Genomic DNA, 20,492 nt, shown 5'->3' with positions numbered 1-20,492 from the left:
TGATCGATACCTAGGTTGTGGCTTACAAGGAGCTTTTTGCAAGCTGCTCTGAGCTGTCCAAAAAAAGAGCGGCCCATACGCAGATTGCATTAAAATAAAGTATGGTGATCTTTGGGAATGATGGCAGCTGGAGGGCCAAGTTAGATACCTCATGTATATTACAAGTGACAGGAATAGTGCATCGAGCGCTTGACATAAATGTGCATCCATCACAGAACTGGAGTATCAAAACAGCGTGCTTGCAAAATGCACTGCAACAAAAGCTATTTATTTGTATACCTTAATCCCACTGGATAGATCAGAAGGTGCTCTTTATTGTCACTTGTGGGAATGCCTTTAGTGAGAAGAGGGCGAGTCATGAGCTTGGAACAAAATGAACGAATGAGCACCCCTTCCAAAGGTTTATAAACTGGAGCCCTTTGGGAACGCTTGAAAGCAGTGACGAGGGGGATGTTAATATCAATTACAGCTGCATGAAAGCACCAAGGGGCTGGAGAGGGAAAGAGACTCAGGGCTCTGAGTCAGGAAATGGATGAAATTTCAGAACTGGGAGTAATAAAATTGTCTGGAAATGCTTGGATCAAGTGGTAGATTGAGGGGAGCAAGAAATTAATAAGTCAGAACATTTAATGGCTCATTAGATGCCACTAATGGGCATAAATTAAAGGAAAGGAGAGTGAGTTAAATGGGTTGGTGTATTAGCTGGGGAGAAAACAGTGCAGCTGGTGACTTTGATTAGAAGGTTGCTGGCTGTACCACATCTTAAGGTTACTTTAAAAATCAGTGTTGTACAACTGTTGAGTTAAGATTGGGAGGGTGTTCATTGATGATCTTGACTAGGAGAAATGGATTTATTTAAAACAGATAGAAGCATTTGAAACAAAATAAACTGAGAAGTCTGAGGGAGCTCAAGAATGCATTTGGACAAAAAAAACAAAAAAAATTCCTATGCTAACTTTTGATCCTACAGACACACTTATGGCTTGATGTAGGAAAGGTACTTTCAGAACATATTTACTGTAGGTATTTGGCCCAGGAATGCAGTTTGGGATTGTGCCAAGTTTATTCCTCCTGCAAGATGGTGGCAAGACTTTTGCACAACACATTCTCTGATTCCTCTTGCTTCTCGCCCATTCATGTTCCTTTATCTTCTGCAGCATCTGAAATAAACTGCTCTGTGTTTGGAAATACATCAGATCAAGAAATAAACCTGCGTGAAAGGGCAAAGCATGCCTGTGGAACCTTTGGTTCTCCAGATGTTGCTGATGTTCATTTTGTTGGTTTCCATCCCCCCCCCCACTCAGCTTTTTTTTTCCTGGGGAGGGGAGGGGGAAAATTGCTCCCCCCCCATGGTTTCAGAATTTCCAGAAATTTTACATATCTTCCAGGAATCACTGCTGATGGAATCCACCATGCATTAGATTAATGCATGGAAATTTGTGTAAGCCTGGCCACAACAAAAAAATAATGTGCATTCTTTATCTGACTTCATCCTTCTAGCATTATTACCAAATCACTCAGAAAGGTTATAGCAGGCGTGTTGTTCCATGTGCTCTTCAGTGCTGTTTCTGGTCTAGTTCATCCATTGGTAATTTATGGGGACTCCAAGCATACAGGCACATGCTGGTGTTACCAGCACTTGTAATACGCAACACTAAGTAGTTGTCCCATCACCACAATGATTTTCACTTGAGCAACTGGACTCCCCCTTCTCTCTTCTCTCTTCGCACCCCCTGAATCTGTTCCGAGGGGTTCCCCCAAAGCTCTGGATACTGTTGGGAAATAATGGAACAAAGCCTCATAATCTGAATTTCTGCGCATTCAAGCCAAGGCTTTATTAACAGGATAAGTTAAGAAACTATTACCACATAGTTTAGGAGAATGGCTGATTCCGCCCCCGCCCCCCCAGTACCTGAGATTGTGGAGTCATGTTATATGTTGTTCTTTGAAACTTCCTCCTCATACTTCCAATGCTTGCTTGCTGCTATGGTATCTTTTGTGATACTTTCATCATTTAACCCTATTGGTATCCCCACATTGAAAACATCAAAGTACCAAACCTATTTGGGTAAATTCATGAACAAGACAAAGCTTGCTTTCATCACTACTTGTGACCCACAATAAAAGACGCTCTACTTTTGAGTTATAATCTAAGCTCTCATAGTAGATGATACATTTGATGTGCTTTGCTGTATCTTGCAAAGATGTCGCTTGAAGCTCCACATAGAAGAGGCAGAGCACGGAGTGTATTTCAAAGATTTTCCTTGTTCTTTATCATAAACTGATTTTATCTTTATGGAAGATTATGCTTTCTCCCCCCCCCTTAATGGTTCAGAGCAATGTTTGCTGGAAATAGAGCAGTGATCATGAATAAGTGAGAACTAGTTTGGTATAGTGGTTAGAATGTTGGACTGGGACCTAAGAGACCAGGGTTCAAATCCTTGCTCAGCCATGAAGCTCACTGGGTGAATCCAATTTATCCTCTCCACAGCAACGTGTGATAGGTTACCCTGAGAGGCAGTGATTATCCCAAAGTCCTCCAGTGAACTTTGGTGGCCAAGTAAGGATTTGAATCAGGAGTCCAGGGTTAGGACTGGGAACAGCTGGTTTTTATTTTTTACTAAGATCTACCTTCCCCGTTTTTTAAGACACACAAAAAAATCAAAATGCCCTAGTTTAAAAGTTTCCACAACTGCGAAAAGGATATGGTTTGTGTTGTTTTTAATTTCTCCACAGTGGGGGGAGAAAGATTTTGAATCGGCTGTTCTTATCAGTACAGTATTAGGGAAATTCTCCAATAATGGGGACACAGCAATGCAGACTGAGTCTCCCCAGCTCTACATTTTCTTAAAACTTATTTTCCCTTTCATGTGAGGGTACCATATGAAATCAGCGAGTTGCACAAACTCTAGCTGCCTTCACTAGATGTTTGTGTTCAGGGACAGTGAATTAACTGTGTGCTATCCCCTTAACATAACCCAACCTTCAGCCTCACCTTAACCTTGGAAAAATTTCCCCTCAGATCAGGGAACTGCACATGTCCCTGTTTAATGAACCACTTACGTTCCTGATACCTGTATAGTGAGGAGTATGAATCTGGTAAATAAGGTTCAGAAGGCAATACACTGGACTTATTGTGGAATGGGTGGGCAGAGGACCATAGCAAAATACTCCTTGACTTCCCTGTTGTCAAGAAAATGTAGTATGTAGCCCATAGGTAGCTGCTTTTCCTAAGATTCCACAGGAATTCCAAGACTGCTTTCCCTTTCCTCAGGCCTGAAGACTATCGTGGGAGCCCTGATCCAGTCTGTGAAGAAGCTGTCAGATGTGATGATTTTGACAGTGTTTTGCCTCAGCGTATTTGCTTTAATTGGGCTTCAGCTGTTCATGGGGAATCTAAGGAACAAGTGTGTCATCTGGCCCATTGATCTCAATGAGACCTACCTGGAAAATGGCACCAAGGGCTTTGACTGGGAAGAATACACCAACAATGTTTGTAAGTGTGTGCGGCTGTTTTTTCCTGGCACAATTCTATCTAAATAATTATGGCTGTGAGATTTGCTGGGTTAAACGTCATGACTTAAAATGTTACTAAAGCCAGAAATGGTTCTTCTCTGGAGGAAAGGTGTTTATTTTGATCAGTAGTTCTCTTTTGCACTGTATGCTTCCCTCTTTTCCTTTCATAGAAAAACCCCTGTGCTTTTGCCACGGTCCTTAAAATCTGGTTCTGTGTAGAGTCCTTTTTTATAAACTGTTCAAAAAACCTGCCCTGCAGACTGCTCCCTGTTTATTATGAATTGGGCCTCATATTTATAATCTTTTGTTCAGTTTTGCAAAGGGTGTTTGTTTGTTTGTTTGTTTGTTTGTTTGTTTGTTTAAAAAAATTAAAGTCTCAATAATGACTTTACAAAGTATTGGTCTTGGGGGGAAATACTTAGGAATTCCATATCCCCGTAAGAAAATAAACATGCCTCATGTGGCAATTGACATAAGAAGTTGTCATCGTGCCAGCATACATAGTGTCATAATTATACTCTGCAAAGTGGGAGGATAATTCAATCATATGACAACTGCCCTCCCTACCCAAACACCTGCGCTGTGAAATAGTAAAGTCCCAAATGACCTTGCACTCATGGTACTGTGGTTGTGAAATGATAATATCCCAGCTTGTGGATCACATTAAGTGACTGTCCTCTTCTTTCTTCTTCTTCTTCCTCTTCCTCTTCTTCTCCTTCTCCTTCTATTTTTCTTCCTCCCCTGTACCTCCTGTAGCCAATTTTTACACATTACCTGGGTTTCTTGATCCTTTGTTGTGCGGTAACAGCTCTGACGCAGGGTAAGTTCTCAGTTCAGATTATCTCTGTCTCTATCAATTTGACAAACTACTTTTGAAAGAGAGAAAAAGTCAATAGGCATGGATTACACTCCAAAAGTACTTAAATAAATTCATTTGTAAAGCAATTGGTTTACCTGGTACCTGGTCACCTTAAGTCTTCCTGACTATTTAACTTTCTTTTAATGGAGGTGCCTACTGTATCTTACTTAAAGCATACATTAAGCAGACATGCAGATGTACACAGAGCTCATACATGATACAGGACTGGGACTTTACCTTCTTTTTTCACTTGAGCCACACATTGGACTTCAGTGTTGGAACAGGGAATAACACATGTTAGGTTCGATTCCAATTGTTATAACTGCCCCAACTCAGACAAAGTGGTATAATCATTCCTACATATATTGATTTTTAGCCTATGTAAATGTGAGGATGTATTACAAGCTTGGGGGAGGGGTGTCTACAATCCTAATTTTCCACCATGTGAGCACATCAGCATTGATAGATCAGTGCTGATACCAGGAGTGGCTCAACCTGAAGGGCAGAGCTGCAGCAATAACCAACAGAAAGGAAGAGGGCAAGGCAGAATGCAAGGTCAGGGCTGCACAGATGCACCGGCAGAGCCAATCCTGACTGATGTACCCATTCCTGTGCATCTTAAACTGCAATATTCCATATATGAACCACCCTGGTTGAATGCCTTGTTGTGTGGTTGTTTGCTGGAGAATATGCAGGTTAACACTTGCAGAACAATTATGCTGTATTTATGCAGAGGCAAGTGCAATCAAAACTGTTTCTATTGTGAACCCTTGATTTTTGCTGTGGAAGCTGCCAGTTCAATTCAAGTTTGTGTTTTGTTTTACCATTCCAGAAATTCACATTTGTGTGCTACATTTGTGTACTTGCCTATGAATTGCACAGATGGGACTGTATATGGGTGAATGAATCACTCTTGTAATAAAATTATTCCATGGATGTAAAGAAAATCCATGAAGTCATACAGAAAGTCTACTCTTCCATCTCGCATTTGTTTTACTTAATATGGGATTTCTGACCTGCCCTTCACTGTAAGGTTTCCAGTGCAAGTTCCGACAACAATATACATTTAATTCAGGTAAAAGAGTTTAAAATTAGTGCTAATACGCCCAGGAACCTCATCAAAATGCTGGAGAAGGTGCACCTCCACAGACACATACCTCCATATGTGGTGGGAATGCCCAAAAATCCAATCATTCTGGACAACAGCCATACAAGAAATATGTAAAATAACTAAGCAAGTATTAGAAATCACCCCAGAATTGGCCTTACTAAACATCTTCAAAGACGATAATGTCCACTCACATCACAAAGAACTCATAACCCACCTACTCTCAGCAGCCAGAAACATCATATCCAGACACTGGAGAGACCTGTCAGGAGTAAGCAGGGACCAATGGTACCAAATAGTATGGGAAACAGCCTTACTAGAAAAATTAACCAATAAACTGAAACTGACACGGGGACAAATAGAAGAAGATGCCTTCACCCCGGTATCGCTCCCCTTTATCACATACACAGCCCAACAAGACAACGACAAGAATCCACCAACAGTATACCAATCAATATGGCTAACCTGATCCAAAACACCCACCCACCTCACTCACACATGAAAATAAAGTTCACCACAGCCAATCACAAACAAGCAAACACACCCTAGGCCAACCCCAACTTCTCTCACCACCAAAGGAACACAAGCGAATAGCAAAGAAAACTTGCACAAACGATGCTGACACAAAACACCACACATACATTAACTAAAATTAGAAACATCCCCACCCCACCCCCCACTCACCACTATCCCCTCCACCTCTCCCCCCTTTTCTTCCTAATGTAACCCTAATGTCTCATCAAATGAAACTGTCCTGCAGAAAACGTAACTTGAAAATAGAGACACTGCACATACTTTTGTAAACCAAAAAATCTTTAATAACAGGACCCCCCCCCCAAAAAAAAAAAGATGGAAGGTGAAAGAGTTTAAATGAGAAACTTTTACAATTCAAGTAAGGAACCAACACAATACAGTAGTAATATCAGGCTTGCTGAAAGCAGACTGTTGAATTGGGGGCAGCGAAAGCATTCGCCGTGAGTCTTCCTCTTTCTGGTCTAATAGCTCCTACCATGCCAACTAGCTTAAATTTCTTCCATCTTGTCTGCAGCCAATGCCCCGAGGGATTTACATGCATGAAAGCAGGGAGGAATCCAAACTATGGCTACACCAGCTTTGATACCTTCAGCTGGGCTTTCCTGGCCTTATTTCGCCTCATGACTCAGGATTTCTGGGAAAACTTGTATCAGTTAGTAAGTATGACATCTCCTATCCTTTCCTTATGTGTGAAGAGTCTCCTTCGGCCTGCATCAGGGGCCACCTAGCGGTCTGCAAAAAAAAAAAAACACAAAAGGCGCAGTTGTATGTAATTATGTCTGTGAAAAATGACAGAAGCATTTTCTGGCATCAAATGAATTAGCATCAAAACAGCAGCTGCGATTCGGCTGAGTACAAAGCATTCCTTGCACTGGCTCAGCTTGAATGTGACACTAAGCCAAACTATGGCTTAATACAAATACCCAGGCATATGGCCTCCCAGAGAGGAGACTGCAGCAGCTCGGCTCCTCCAGTCCCGCTGCTGGGAGCTAAACCATGGCTTACATGTCATCCAAATCTGGGTTACAGCTTGTGGGGTGTCTTGGTTACAGCTTGTGGGGTGTCTGGAGCAAGGCAAAGCACAAGCCTAGGTTCAGATGACACACTGAGCCAAACCATGGTTTAGCTCACAGCAACAGGGCGGCAGCAGAATGGAAGGAGCAGCAAAGTGGCCGTCTTCTCTTCTCCAGGAGACTGCAAGTTTGTGTGTGCCATGACTAAACAAAGAATACCAACACACACAGGGAATGCAGAACCGTCTACACCAGCCTAGCCCAATTGTCAGGGTGCTGTCAGTGGCTCCCGGCTAGTTGCCCAGGAAAGTATAAAGAAAAGGAAAATTTCTTACCGTCCTTTTTTATTTCAATCTTTACAGAGAGAGGCTATTGAACCCAGCCTCTTGGAATCTCCACCACTTCCTCCCACTTCCTCATTCATTGCTTCTATGGGTGCTTTGACTTTGAGGTCTTTGCTCTCCTACTTTTAAGGCTCACCAGGTTCTGGGAGATGGAGGGTCTGGGATGCTTTCTAATGACAACGTGTCAGCCAGATGTTGTTCTGGTTCTGCCTCCTCCTCTCCCATTATTTCCCAACTTTTCTCTTCATCTGCCTCTGAGCTGTGACCTCCCTCAAACCCCTTGTTGTAAATCTATACTGTCTTCATCTTCTTCCTCCCTAGAAGGGTCAAGTTGGGAAGGCGGTCTCCACCATTCCTCCTCTGCCCAGTCCCTGACACCAATGCGCTATAACAGGGGTGTCCAACCAGTAGATCCCCAGCTGATCCTGGTAGATCACGGGATCCTTATCATGTACAAAAAGTTATGGGGGTGGGAAGCTTAAAAACTCTATGCAATCCTCCCCAGAAATGCTCAACAACTCTGGGCAATCCACCTACCCCATGCACGCTCCTCTTCCCTCCAATGACAATGAGTAGATCACCGCCAGTTTTTTTATACTGGGAGTAGATCACAGTCTCTTGGGAGCTGGATCTGCCTGCGCTATAGCTTTGTAGATTCCCTTTGTCCTGTGCTGATGGATAGAAAACACATGCATGGTGTTGCTCACAAAAGTGCAAATGAGTGGAAGGGGAAGGACCATAGGTATGGCAGCAGGGTTTCCAGGGAAGGGATAGAATATTATATGCAGTGTTGAAATATCCGGTCTTCGACATTTTTGCACCCAAAGCGAAAATGGTTAAAATGATACCTTCCTGTTGTAGATTGGAACATGTGGGTTATTTTTTTTAAAAAAAGACACACAGAGATGGAGAAAGGAGGCAGGAAACTGATACTCCCTCTGTACACAAGGACTGCTTTGTGTTGCTTTGTTGTAAGTTTGGAATCATAAACCACCCACCCCATATTTTGCAGGGCTCTTTTTTTTGGTAATTCTTACATTTTAAGAGAGTGGTGGGGCAGGGGGGAAGGCTTACCATTTTGAGAAGATGCGGCAGAGGTTTCTAGTTATTTCCCTTTAACTGGCCAAAGGGAACAGCAGTCTTCCCTCCACCCTTCCCTCAGGCCCATGGGAATAATTCTATGTTGTAAGGTAAAGTGTCAGCGTGGTGTAGTGGTTAGAGCGTTGGACTAGGAGTTGGAACACCAGGGTTCGAATCCCCGCTCAGCCATGAAACTCATTGGGTGAGCTTGGGCTAGTCTCAGTTTCTGAAACCAGCTTACCTCGCGGGATTGTTGTGAAAATAAAATGGGCAGGAAGAGGAACATGTATTTCACCTTGAGGAATGGTGGGGTATAAAGGCAATAAACAAACCAACAAATAGGTAGGAAATTGTTACTATTGTGTCAGAGGACAATTAGTACCAGCCATTATGGCTCTTCTCTTAATGGGGAGTCCCTTGCCACCAATTATGAATAGATTTTACCCTCCCACAAAAGTACTTTGTTCTTTTCCTACCCTTTTTGCCTCACCCTACCCCACCAAAGGGCCAAAAATAATAATTAGGGCAGGTATTTCAGTCCAGCAATACGTGAACTCCCATATTTCTATACATACTGCAGCAGCATCATAAATGCTGCCGTTCTGGTTACCCCGATATTTCCAAAGAATCCAAAGAGAGAGGGGATTCCTATTAGGAAAGGCAAAAAGTGATTGCAGTCTCTTCAGTTTAGGAAAGCAATGACAGGAGAGATGTTATGGTTAACGTATACAAAATCACAAGAGCGTTCAGAAAAAAAGACACACTCACATAATAGTGCTGTAGCTGGCCAGCCATGACACTGCATCGGTCATGAGCAGTGGTGTCATACCTTCCCATGCACATAAGAGGACACGGGTGGCACTGTGGTCTAAACCACTGAGCCCCTTGGACTTGCCGATCGGAAGGTCAGTGGTTTGAATCCCCATGACGGAGTGAGCTCCCGTTGCTCTGTCCCAGCTTCTGCTAACCTAGCAGTTTGAAATCACACCAATGCAAGTAGATAAATAGGTACCACTGTGGCAGGAAGGTAAACTGCATTTTCGTGTGCTCTGGTTTCCGTCACACTGTCCTGTTGCACTAGAAGCAGTATAGTCATGCTGGCCACATGACCCAGAAAGCTGTCTGTGGACAAACACCAGCTCCCTCCGCCTGAAAGCGAGATGAGCTCTGCAACCCTTTGACTGGACTTAACCATCCAGGGGTCCTTTACCTTTACCTAGGAGGAAGAGGGTACTTTAATTCAAACCACCCTTTGCTTGGTAATAGGTTCTCTCAACAACACCCTCTGGGTTTCTGCTTGCCTTATGGGGTTCCCACCATCTCAAGTGGTCTTCTAACAACTAGCATGCCACAAGCCAATCTTGGGTTCAGCGACCAAAATAGGAAACCTCACAATGACCTCTTTTTCTTCGCAGACTTTGCGAGCAGCGGGAAAAACCTACATGATCTTTTTCGTCCTGGTTATTTTCGTTGGGTCGTTCTACCTGGTAAACTTGATTTTGGCTGTGGTGGCCATGGCCTATGAAGAACAAAACCAGGCGACACTGGAAGAGGCGGAGCAGAAGGAAGCAGAATTCAAGGCCATGTTGGAACAGCTGAAAAAGCAACAGGAGGAAGCTCAGGTTATTCCCTAACGTGCCCCACCATATTGTGCTTTCTCATTTTATAGAGAGCACAGGCTAATGTAATCCTAATAATAAACACACAATCCAATCTGTGTTCCATTGGAAATTGGAGAGTTTGCTGTTCTCTCCATGGCTAGAGTCTAATTAATCACAGTGTTTAGAGGCTGGAATGAATTCATGCAAGATGCTACAATTTGGTTATCTTGATTCTTCCTACTCTTCCCCTCCCCCCCCCCAACTGCAGGCTGCAGCCATGGCCACTTCAGCAGGGACAGTCTCAGAAGATGCTGTGGAAGAGGATGGTGGAGGAAGGATGTCCCAGAGCTCTTCTGAGATCTCCAAGCTCAGCTCTAAGAGTGCCAAGGAGAGGCGGAATAGGAGGAAGAAGCGGAAGCAAAAGGAGCTGTCGGAAGGAGAAGAGAAGGGAGATGTTGAGAAGGTGTTTAAGTCAGAGTCGGAAGATGGCATGAGGAGGAAGGTCTTCCGCTTGCCAGACAACAGGTTGGGGCGGAAACTTTCCATCATGAACCAGGTACAGTTTGCAGGCCCTGCAAGTGAAAACTTTGTGTTGGGTGGAATGTCTCAGAGGAATGGCTGGACTGGAGTCTTTCCCCACCTTCCCTGATAGCACTATTTTCATCCTTTCAGTCTTTCTCGTGCTATATTGCAGCCATGTATATGTTGGGAAACTGCCAGGGAGATAACGTCCATCATGGCCCCCAAGCCGGAGTTCGGAGATTCCATCGGCCTCCTGTAGTCACGCAGATCCAACAGTTAGGGGCACAAAGCCTTAGAAATTCCTAGCCACATTCCAGGGCTTGGTGCACCCTCTTTCAGCAGAAACACAGCCAAAAGCTTGCATCACAGAAGAGCATAATTTACAGACTTTATTTAGCGTTTAACAGAACAAAAGAAAACACGTCCATTCTGTCAGCGTCTCTGACTGACTGAAATCGAAAGGAATATCAGAACAAAAACATCCTGTCAACAGGACATGCGCAGACTCTGTGACTCCCCAAAGCCTGCTCCCTTTTAAGGTGGAACGGAAATATCCTAACAGTATATACATCAGCGTTTGGCACAATATGTCCTAGCTGCCTCTGCGCCTTAAAGCTGCCTGCCAGCCTTCATACCCACCCCTTACTAAGGGGGTGAAGTTGGAATGTTGTAATTCAAAATGCCAGGAAGACAGATTTTTCTATAAAGTGGAATGGAAGTAATGCCATATTCCACTTCATTTGTACTGCCTCTGCTTAAACCGAGCACTCTGCTTAAACCAGTCTCTCCAAAATACAGAAATCACTGGGTTATATCCAACTTTAGTCATACTCAGAGTAGGCCCACTGAAATTAAGACATGGCTAATGTTGTTTGCATCCGTCTGTCTCAGGAGACAATGGAGGAGTGCACCTTTAGGCATAAGGTCAAACTTTGCTCTGTTTATTCTAATGGGTTTACTCTGAGCAAAACTTAGTTGGCTATTGCCCATTACCTTCCATTGAAAAGACTTTGATTGCAAACTATCAAATGCATTCCAGATCAATTTTGGTACAATCAGTTGCCTGACTGACCACGTCATTGCATCTCTTGGTGGACATTCCCTTTGTTTTCATGCCGTTGCTAAAAAGCAAAGGTGTTCAGTTACTTTGTCTTGAGAAAGTAGTAAGTGCTCTAGAGAAGTCCCTATTGCTCTTTAAACAATCCATGAATACCCCAAAGGGGATATGTTCAGACCAGTTAGTTCCCATGGTGAGGCTGAAAACTTGTTGAAAAGAGTTGGTTTAATGGAGGAGAGACATGTATTGGTCAAATCAAAACTGTAGACATTTTCTACCAAAGACTTTTATCTATCTAAATATGTAGAGATACATACTGTGGTACCTTGGTTTGCAACCGTTTGGGATTACAACCATTTTGAATTACAACCACGTCAAACCTGGACGTGTGTGTCCCTTTTTTTGGATTACAACCCATTTTTTTGGATTACAACCTTTTTTTTCTTTTTTCTTTTCTTTGAGGCCCCATTGGCGAAAGCACGCCTTGGGTTACAACTTGTTTTGGTTTACAACTGGACCTCCGGAACAGATTATGGTTGTAAACCAAGGTACCACTGTAAATGGCAGTTTGGGTTTCTCTGGGCGATCTAAGGGGTAAATGAGGACCACGAAGCAGTGGAGGGTGACATGTGCTATTAAATCCATATATTAATTGAAACTAATCAGCTGATTCCTTTGCTACCAACCTCTAGTGTTTTCACGATGGAGAATTCGCTGCCACCACCCTTTTTTTCTTCTTCATCCGATTGCGCGGTAAATTCTATGTTTTTGCCTGTTGCTGGTGCTTTATAGCTTCCTGTCCGCATTCCTCTTCCATCTTCCTGCTTCCTATCTCCTTCCAGTCGCTGCTCAGCATCCCAGGATCTCCCTATCTCTCCCGGCACAACAGCAAAAGCAGCATCTTCAGCTTCAAGAGAGGTTTCCGTGACCCGGGTTCAGAAAACGAATTTGCCGATGACGAGCACAGCACAGTGGAAGAGAGCGAGGGCCGGAGGGATTCCCTCTTCATCCCGATCCGGGGCCACGAGAGGAAAAGCAGCTACAGCGGTTACAGCGGCTACAGCCAGGGGAGCAGATCGTCCCGCATCTTTCCCAGCATCCGCCGGAACATGAAGCGGAACAGCACCGTGGACTGCAACGGCGTGGTCTCCCTGATTGGTGGCCCAACCTCCAACATACCCAGCGGACGGCTTCTGCCTGAGGTGAAAATAGATAAGGCAGCTACTGATGACAGCGTAAGGAAGTCAATGAGTAGATAGTCTAGGCATGGAGGCCCACCCTTCTCTCTGCTTTCCTGTATGCCGCCAAAATGGATCCTTTGATGGAATGAAACTTGGTTTGTCTAGCCAACAGATGTTATAGTCTGAACCCTTATCCCAGGCTCCTCTGCTTCTTAATCTTCTTCACTTTCCCTTCTTTCCCAGATTAACCTACTCACATATTTCCTTCTCTTTTCTCTTCTGGCTTCTAAGAAAAAATGGCTTGGGAAAAAAATTATGTATCTTTTTGAGGAATGAGAAGTTTCAAAACGTGCAGGAACATCTGGGCGTGAATGGGCTAGGCCAGAAATTTCTTAATCCCACTCATGCAATTAGGATTAATTTTGTATAAATCTTGCTTGGCGTATTAATATCCTATCTGTTTACTTGCTTTTTATTTTGGAAATCTCAGTCCGTATTTTAGAAACGAGATGAATAAGGCAAGTTCTAGTGTAAAAGGAAGTTACAAAAAAAAAACAACCCACAACCCAAATCGTTTAGGAATTTCTAGGGCAGTGAGAAACAAGACTTTCTCCGCGCAGAGTCAGAGGCAGTAAACTTGTGACTGAGCTGCACCATTCCAGAGACTTCAGATCACTGAATACCTCTTAACTACCAAAAAACAAACCATAGATGTCAAAGAGACTGTAGTTTTCTCCACGGGGAATAGTTGTTTGTGTGGAGTGACAGGCCTTGAGGTGAATTTCCCCATATATGAATAGCTGGAACAGGAGCTGTGGCGAGGCTTGGTTTTTCCTACAGGACCAATCAAAATCCTCCTGCAACCCCATTTTGCACCCTCTCCATTTTTAATCTGAACTGATACAGCCCAGGTTCAGGTTTACTGGATCAGTTAGGTTAGAACTATGCCAGAGAATATAGGCAAACGAAAAATACAGGGTCACCTGTAAGCCAAAACCATTGCCACCAATCCTAAACACACTTGCTCCCATTATGGCCAAAGGAAGTTGCTCCAGAATGAGTGTTATTTATGAATAGCATCACTGTCTTTGGCCAAAGTGCACATGGGAAGCCTTATTCCTGTGTCCTTAAATTCCAAGCTTTTTTTTCCTTAAAAAAACAAAACCCCTCTTTCTCTAGGTTCTTGCAAACTAAATGAAACTACTCCTTCCCAGTCCTTTTTTCCCCTCCTTAAGAATGTTTGAAACCCTTCCTAGTTACTTTCAGCTTCAGTTACTACCACTTTCTCTAGTTAGCATGCTAGTGTACTGTGCTCTTTCCAGACTTGGTCCTCTAACAGCATGGAAATGTTACAGACTGTTAACTTTAGCATGACGCATGCATGAAAGGCAACCTAAGATACATATCTGTATTGCGTGATGCCTGTCATCCGATAGTTCTTTGGGACAGTGGCTATAATCTGTTGTTAAACAAGAGAAACACCTAATCTTCATCATCACATCTGAGAGACCACATGAGCCATGCAGGCTTTTCATGGAGTAAATATTTTATTTCAAACCGCTATATGCTCAGACCCAAAGCAGCAAATGCTGAGTTTTGCTTGATTGAAGCAAACAGCATTTGTCGTTCCCTAGGTCTGTCCCTGCTCCCATTTACAAAGAAGCATAGAAGGGAGTAGATTCTCAGTTATTTATGTTTACCAGTCACGATTAAATGGCCAATGGGAAAGTCAGCTTTAGACAAACCATATTAAAGGATTAGCTAGTGCTGTTTTGGGACATTCAAGGTAGGCACAGAAGACATGTTCTTCCAACTTTTTTGTTTAATGTGATTTCCAGGGACTCCAAATTTGGGTGGAATAGCAGCAGAACTTGAAGAATTCAGAGAGTAGATGAACATAGCCAATAAAGAGCTCATAAAATATTATACAGGGTGTCTCTATCCTGTGCATTAATGTGAAATCAGCTTTCTGCAGCGTTTCATCTAAGTTCCTTTTACACCAGAATTCCACCCACTGCAATAGTTTTTGAAATGCGCTTCAGAATATCCCTGACTTTAAAAAGTTCGGTGTTAAGTAGAATAGACCTCATTTTTTATAACAGCAAAACCTTTCTTCACCTTAAGGAGGGGAGGCCAGTGAGGTTATTATTATCTGGCAAAACCACCATCTTCCACATATATAAAGATTTGACTCAAAACAAATTCTGCCTTTGCAGCTGAGAGCCCATCACATTTCCCCGCGCAGACACGAAAGAGGCCATACTAACGGGATGTTAATGGATTTTGCAGGGAACCACTGAAGTGGAGATTAAAAAGAAAGCTACTGGGTCACTCTTGGTATCAATGGACCAGCTGAATGCATCCTATGGAAGGAAGGACCGAACCAACAGTATAATGACAGTAATCACAAATACCCTTGTAGAAGGTATGTGTGTTAGAAAGCTGTGGTCCTGTGCCCACTAGCTCAAGGGATTACCCACTTCAGAAGTTAGTATTCATCTTTCCTTTTCCCATGCTTTAATTTTAAAAACCATCTTACATTTTTGTTGTTGTTGTTCTTAAGATTGCATAGACCCTACTTTTCAGACTCTGCATGCTGCCCTGAGCTCCTTGAAGGAAGGTTGGGATTAAAATGTAACATATACTTGGTTTAAGATACAGAATTTTTTCTTTATTCCACTCCACCCCCAAATATTAATTTTATGGATTCTTAGATTAATTATTCACGCATAGCTTGTTTTCCTGTCTCACCTCAGATGTCCTGATTCCTTTTGTTTGTGAAATGTGACCACCTCTTAAACCTAAAACATAACAGCCTGCAAGGCCCAACAAATTGAGAATGACTTAAACCTTGCATAAAATTTCATTGGGCGTGTCTACATTAATCGGTTAAAGTTGCCCACCTTCTTGTTTTGTTGTAGAACTAGAAGAATCCCAAAGAAAATGCCCTCCCTGCTGGTACAAATTTGCCAACATCTTCCTTATTTGGGAGTGTCACCCATACTGGATGAAGCTGAAAGAAATTGTCAACTTGATTGTCTTCGACCCCTTTGTGGATTTAGCCATTACGATCTGTATTGTTTTGAATACTCTGTTCATGGCAATGGAGCACCATCCCATGACCCCACAGTTTGAGCATGTCTTGGCTGTAGGGAACCTGGTAAGCGTGAAAATGTTCCCAATGCCTATGGGAACTCAGCCTTATGTATGGGAAATAGCCTTATTAGAAAAACTAGCCAATAAACTGAAATGGACACAGGGACAAATAGAAGAAGACATCTTCACCCTGGTATGGTTCCCTTTTATCACATACACAGCCCAACAAGACAACAACAAGAATCCGCCAACAGCCTACGAATCAATTTGGCTAACCTGATTCAAAAATACATACCCTCGCACACCAAAACAAATCTCACTACAGCCAGCCAAAGACAACCAACCACACCCTAGGCCACCCTCAGCCTCACTCACCACCAAGGAAATATAATGAGCGAATAGTAAGAGAACCCACACAAGCGACGCTGACACAAAACCCCACACATGCACTAAGTAGAAGAATAGAAGCTTTGCCCCCGATCCAACCCCACTCACCATTTCCCCCCCCTCTTTTCTTCCTAACCTAACACTGTATGTAACGCTAATGTCTCACAACAAATCAAACTGATCTGTAGAAAACACAACTTGAAAAAAAGAGACAATTCACCTTGGCTAACTGATTAGTCAAACAGTGACTTGAATTATTGCCAGCTACTTTTGAATATCAGGATAGACTTAGAAAGGCCTACATATAAATATTTAAATAAATAAAATAAGGCACCCATTGCTGCCCACAAGTATCTAGAGTTTTGGGGCTCTAGCTGGTGCCACTGCCAGTTTGGGAATTGAGGTACCGTATTTTTCGCTCTATAAGACGCACCTTTTCCCTCCTAAAAAGTAAGGGGAAATGTGTGTGCATCTTATGGAGCGAATGCAGGCTGCGCTGCTATCGCTGAAGCCAGAACAGCAAGAGGGGTTCAGAATATTTTTTTCCTTGTTTTCCTCCAAAAGCTAGGTGCGTCTTATGGTCTGGTGCGTCTTATGGAGTGAAAAATATGGGAATTCAGTGAAATACTAAGAAAAAAGTAGCAGTGGGGCAAAAATTCTGATTATACGAAAAAAAGGGGGAAAGACTGTCTCTTCATCCAAATTGCTGATATACTGTGGCCTGTTCATTCATTAATTCAACTGAAGGCAAAAAAGTATTAAGTCAAGTTCAGTGAGAGCTTTGAACAGTCTGATCCTTTTTTCCCTTTTTTAGGTTTTCACTGGAATTTTCACAGCTGAGATGTTCCTAAAGCTCATAGCAATGGACCCCTACTATTATTTCCAAGAAGGGTGGAACATTTTTGATGGATTTATTGTCTCTCTCAGTTTGCTGGAACTGATGCTGGCAGATGTGGAAGGGCTTTCGGTGTTGCGATCTTTCCGATTGGTACGATTTGCTTATTCTACTCCACTTTTCACAGTTTCCTGTCTTTCCTCTCCTTTCACCCGATACAACTTTTTAAATAAGGTTATATATCAGAACCCACAGTAAAGGTCCACGGAAGGAATAATTGCCAAATCCTTACTGGCCAGTATTACAAATAAAGACTTGTTCCGGGTCTAAGAGTTGGTTTCTATCCCCAATTGCCATTTATTCTGCCTAAAATTGCCTCTAAATAGCTAGAATCTGAAGGCTAGTTGCTGCAAGCAATGACTCCAGAGCTTACATGCAGACCTTAGCAACAAGTCCATTTCAGGAAGCAGTTAATATCCCAAATGCACTCTCAGCATATGGTTTTCTTTAAAAATGGCAGTGAGGATTAGCAGTAGGATCCTATTGGGTTGGAGCGTGGAAGTGATTGTGGCAGGTGAACTGCCCAATGCAGAGCACAATCAGGCTTGCACCTCTTATGTGGTCACCTCCGAGAACATGCAGGGTTCTTGGCACCGTTTCTGCCTTGGTCAAGAGGACATGAAGGGACTGTCTGTTTGAAAAGTGGGTATGTGCTAGTCCCGGGGGGAAGGTTACCGTTGTCGTAGTCAAAGTCCAGTCCTGAGTCACTAGCCTGGAAACAGTTCATAAGGAGCAAGGCGAGGTCCGAAGCAGGAAGCCGGGCGGGGACAGGAACACTGGAAGGTCAGGTCTGGGTCCGGGTAGGAGCAGGTACTCAACGACGACGTTGCTTCCGCAACCTGGGACCGGGCTGACTGGCCTTTATCTTCTCTGAGGCCAGGGGCGGTCCCGGCCCCCAGGAGACCCGCCTCTCCTGGCCTTAAGGCGAGCACTCCTCCTGGGAGAAACCAGTTCCCTTCGCCTCTCTGCCCTGAGCCTCTGCAGTTCAGGAGAGGCTGAAGGGTTACTGGGCCCAGGGGGAGACTCACCTGTAGGCACTGAGTCCTCAACCACCTCTGGAGCCAGAATGGATTCACCTGGTGCCTGCTCCTGAGGATCCGGCACAGGTGTAGGCACCTCAGAATCAAGGCCCTGCCCCAGTTCAGCCGGCCCTGGAGGCAGGGACTCCTGTGCAGGCTGGGATTCCTCCGGTTCATCCTCTGAATCGGATTCCCAGGCCATCACAGGGTATTGGGTAGTAGAGTAGTAGAGGTTGTGCTCTGCATGCAAAAGATCTCCAGTTCAATGTCCCTGGCTTCTCCCGGCAGGGCTGCGATACATCCCTGCCCCCCTAAACCTTTGGAAAGCTTCTGTCACTATAGATAATATCGTACCAGGTGGACCAATAGCCTGATGCTCTTCAGTTAGTGGCAATCTGCAGATCCTGACTTTCCAGTAAAAATCCATAGATTGACAGCTCTGCCACAAGAAATCTCCCATTCAGTGTTTACTTCATGATCAGTATTTCTTTTATTGTATATACAGTGGCCCCTTCGGGTAATGTAACCTTCGGGTTGTGAACGTGGCAAACTCGTAAGTGGGTTTGCCATTCTCGGGTGTGCGGAAACGCTCTGTGCGCTTCGTGCATGCACAGAAGTGCTCTGCAGTGGCTCAAGCGTGCGTAGAAGCAGTCCTCCCATTACGAAATTTTTGGGATACGGCTGGGCCTCTGGAACGGATCCCGTTCATAACCGAAGGTACCACTGTACAGTACTGAATTTTTATTAAATTTCGGAAATTTTAACAAATTAACTTCAACTTTTAATACATATTTCCCTTGACGGTTTGACTTCCCACCCTTACCTTCATGATGTTTTTATTCCCTCCCCTTTTTTCTGCTGCATTATGTAGCATACGTATCTCTCATACTTATTTCCTCTGTTACAACTGTTGTCGTCTCCCTTCCGCTGTTTAAATTTCGAGTTCTGATCACGACTTGATTTGGCTATAATACTTCCTCAGATAATCCCAAAGGGGTTTCCACTCCTCAATAAAAAGTTTGTCGCTTTGATCTCTTAATCGTGTTGTCCATTTTGCCATTTCTGCATATAGCCCATTAGTTTCTTCATGATTTGAACTTCTCCTTCCTTCCATTTCTTCGCATAAAGGATTCTGGCTGCTGCTGTTGCGTACATAAATAGTTTAATCATCCTCTTTGGGATGTCCATCCCTATTATCCCTAGATGGAAACTTCAGGTTTTTGAGGAGTAACCACTTTTAACATTTTCTTCATTTCCTTATGCATCATTTCCCAAAACCCCTGAGCTTTTTTGCAGGTCCACCACATATGCCCCTTCAGTATGTTGTGATCAATATCTCTTTTTAAATCTGGATTCCCATTGGCAAGACTGTTGCTTTATTAATCATAAATCTGTTTTATCTCTATTTCTCTTTCTTTTTTACGTCTTCAAGTTGAGAGTCTTCAAGCTGGCAAAATCCTGGCCAACCCTGAACATGTTGATTAAAATCATTGGCAACTCGGTGGGTGCCTTAGGAAACCTGACCTTGGTGCTAGCCATCATTGTCTTCATCTTTGCCGTGGTGGGGATGCAGCTTTTCGGCAAGAGCTACAAGGAATGTGTCTGCAAGATCAACCCCGAGTGTGAGCTTCCACGATGGCACATGCACGACTTCTTCCACTCTTTCCTTATCGTCTTCCGTGTGCTGTGTGGGGAGTGGATTGAAACCATGTGGGACTGTATGGAAGTGGCAGGACAGGCCATGTGCCTTATTGTCTTCATGATGGTGATGGTCATTGGAAATCTGGTGGTCAGTAAATATCTATCTGTGGTTGCTTTTGAGTGGGAAGTGGATGGCTGTCTTGTAATGGGCTGGGACAAGAACTCACTGTTTCTATTCCGTGGCAGGTTCTGCAGCTAATATTCCCTATTTGCTTAGATGTTTTAAATACCAATGCTAAGGGTTACCGCACATTCAGGAAACTTTCAGGATTAAGACTAATGACTGCAGCACAAATGACGCAGGTGGCGCTGTGGGTTAAACCACAGAGCCTAGGACTTGCCGATCAGAAGTCAGCGGCTCGAATCCCCACGACGGGGTGAGCTCCCGTTGCTCGGTCCCTGCTCCTGCCAACCTAGCAGTTCGAAAGCATGTCAAAGTGCAAGTAGATAAATAGGTACCACTGTGGTGGGAAGGTAAACGGCGTTTCCGTACGCTGCTCTGGTTCACCAAAAGCGGCTTAGTCATGCTGGCCACATGACCCGGAAGCTGTACGCCGGCTCCCTCGGCCAATAAAGCAA

The 20,492-nt window shown here is 43.7% G+C and overlaps 1 protein-coding gene across 1 annotated transcript in view; it reads left to right on the top strand.

Moving 5' to 3' along the window:
* The window catches only part of SCN8A (sodium voltage-gated channel alpha subunit 8), a 113,306-nt gene that overhangs the window by 49,495 nt on the left and 43,319 nt on the right, over nt 1-20,492 (top strand). Inside the window, exons 7-16 of the mRNA XM_082212339.1 lie at nt 3,275-3,496; nt 4,273-4,336; nt 6,532-6,673; nt 9,870-10,076; nt 10,324-10,611; nt 12,477-12,836; nt 15,105-15,240; nt 15,737-15,975; nt 17,113-17,286; nt 19,645-20,001. Coding sequence (XP_082068465.1) covers nt 3,275-3,496; nt 4,273-4,336; nt 6,532-6,673; nt 9,870-10,076; nt 10,324-10,611; nt 12,477-12,836; nt 15,105-15,240; nt 15,737-15,975; nt 17,113-17,286; nt 19,645-20,001 — 2,189 coding nt within the window. The remainder of the gene's footprint in view (nt 1-3,274; nt 3,497-4,272; nt 4,337-6,531; nt 6,674-9,869; nt 10,077-10,323; nt 10,612-12,476; nt 12,837-15,104; nt 15,241-15,736; nt 15,976-17,112; nt 17,287-19,644; nt 20,002-20,492) is intronic.

The sequence above is a fragment of the Podarcis vaucheri genome (assembly GCF_965113315.1).
Source record: "Podarcis vaucheri genome assembly, chromosome: 2".
In the NCBI taxonomy this organism is placed as follows: Eukaryota; Metazoa; Chordata; class Lepidosauria; order Squamata; family Lacertidae; genus Podarcis; species Podarcis vaucheri.
This window is presented reverse-complemented; position numbering and strand designations above follow the sequence as displayed.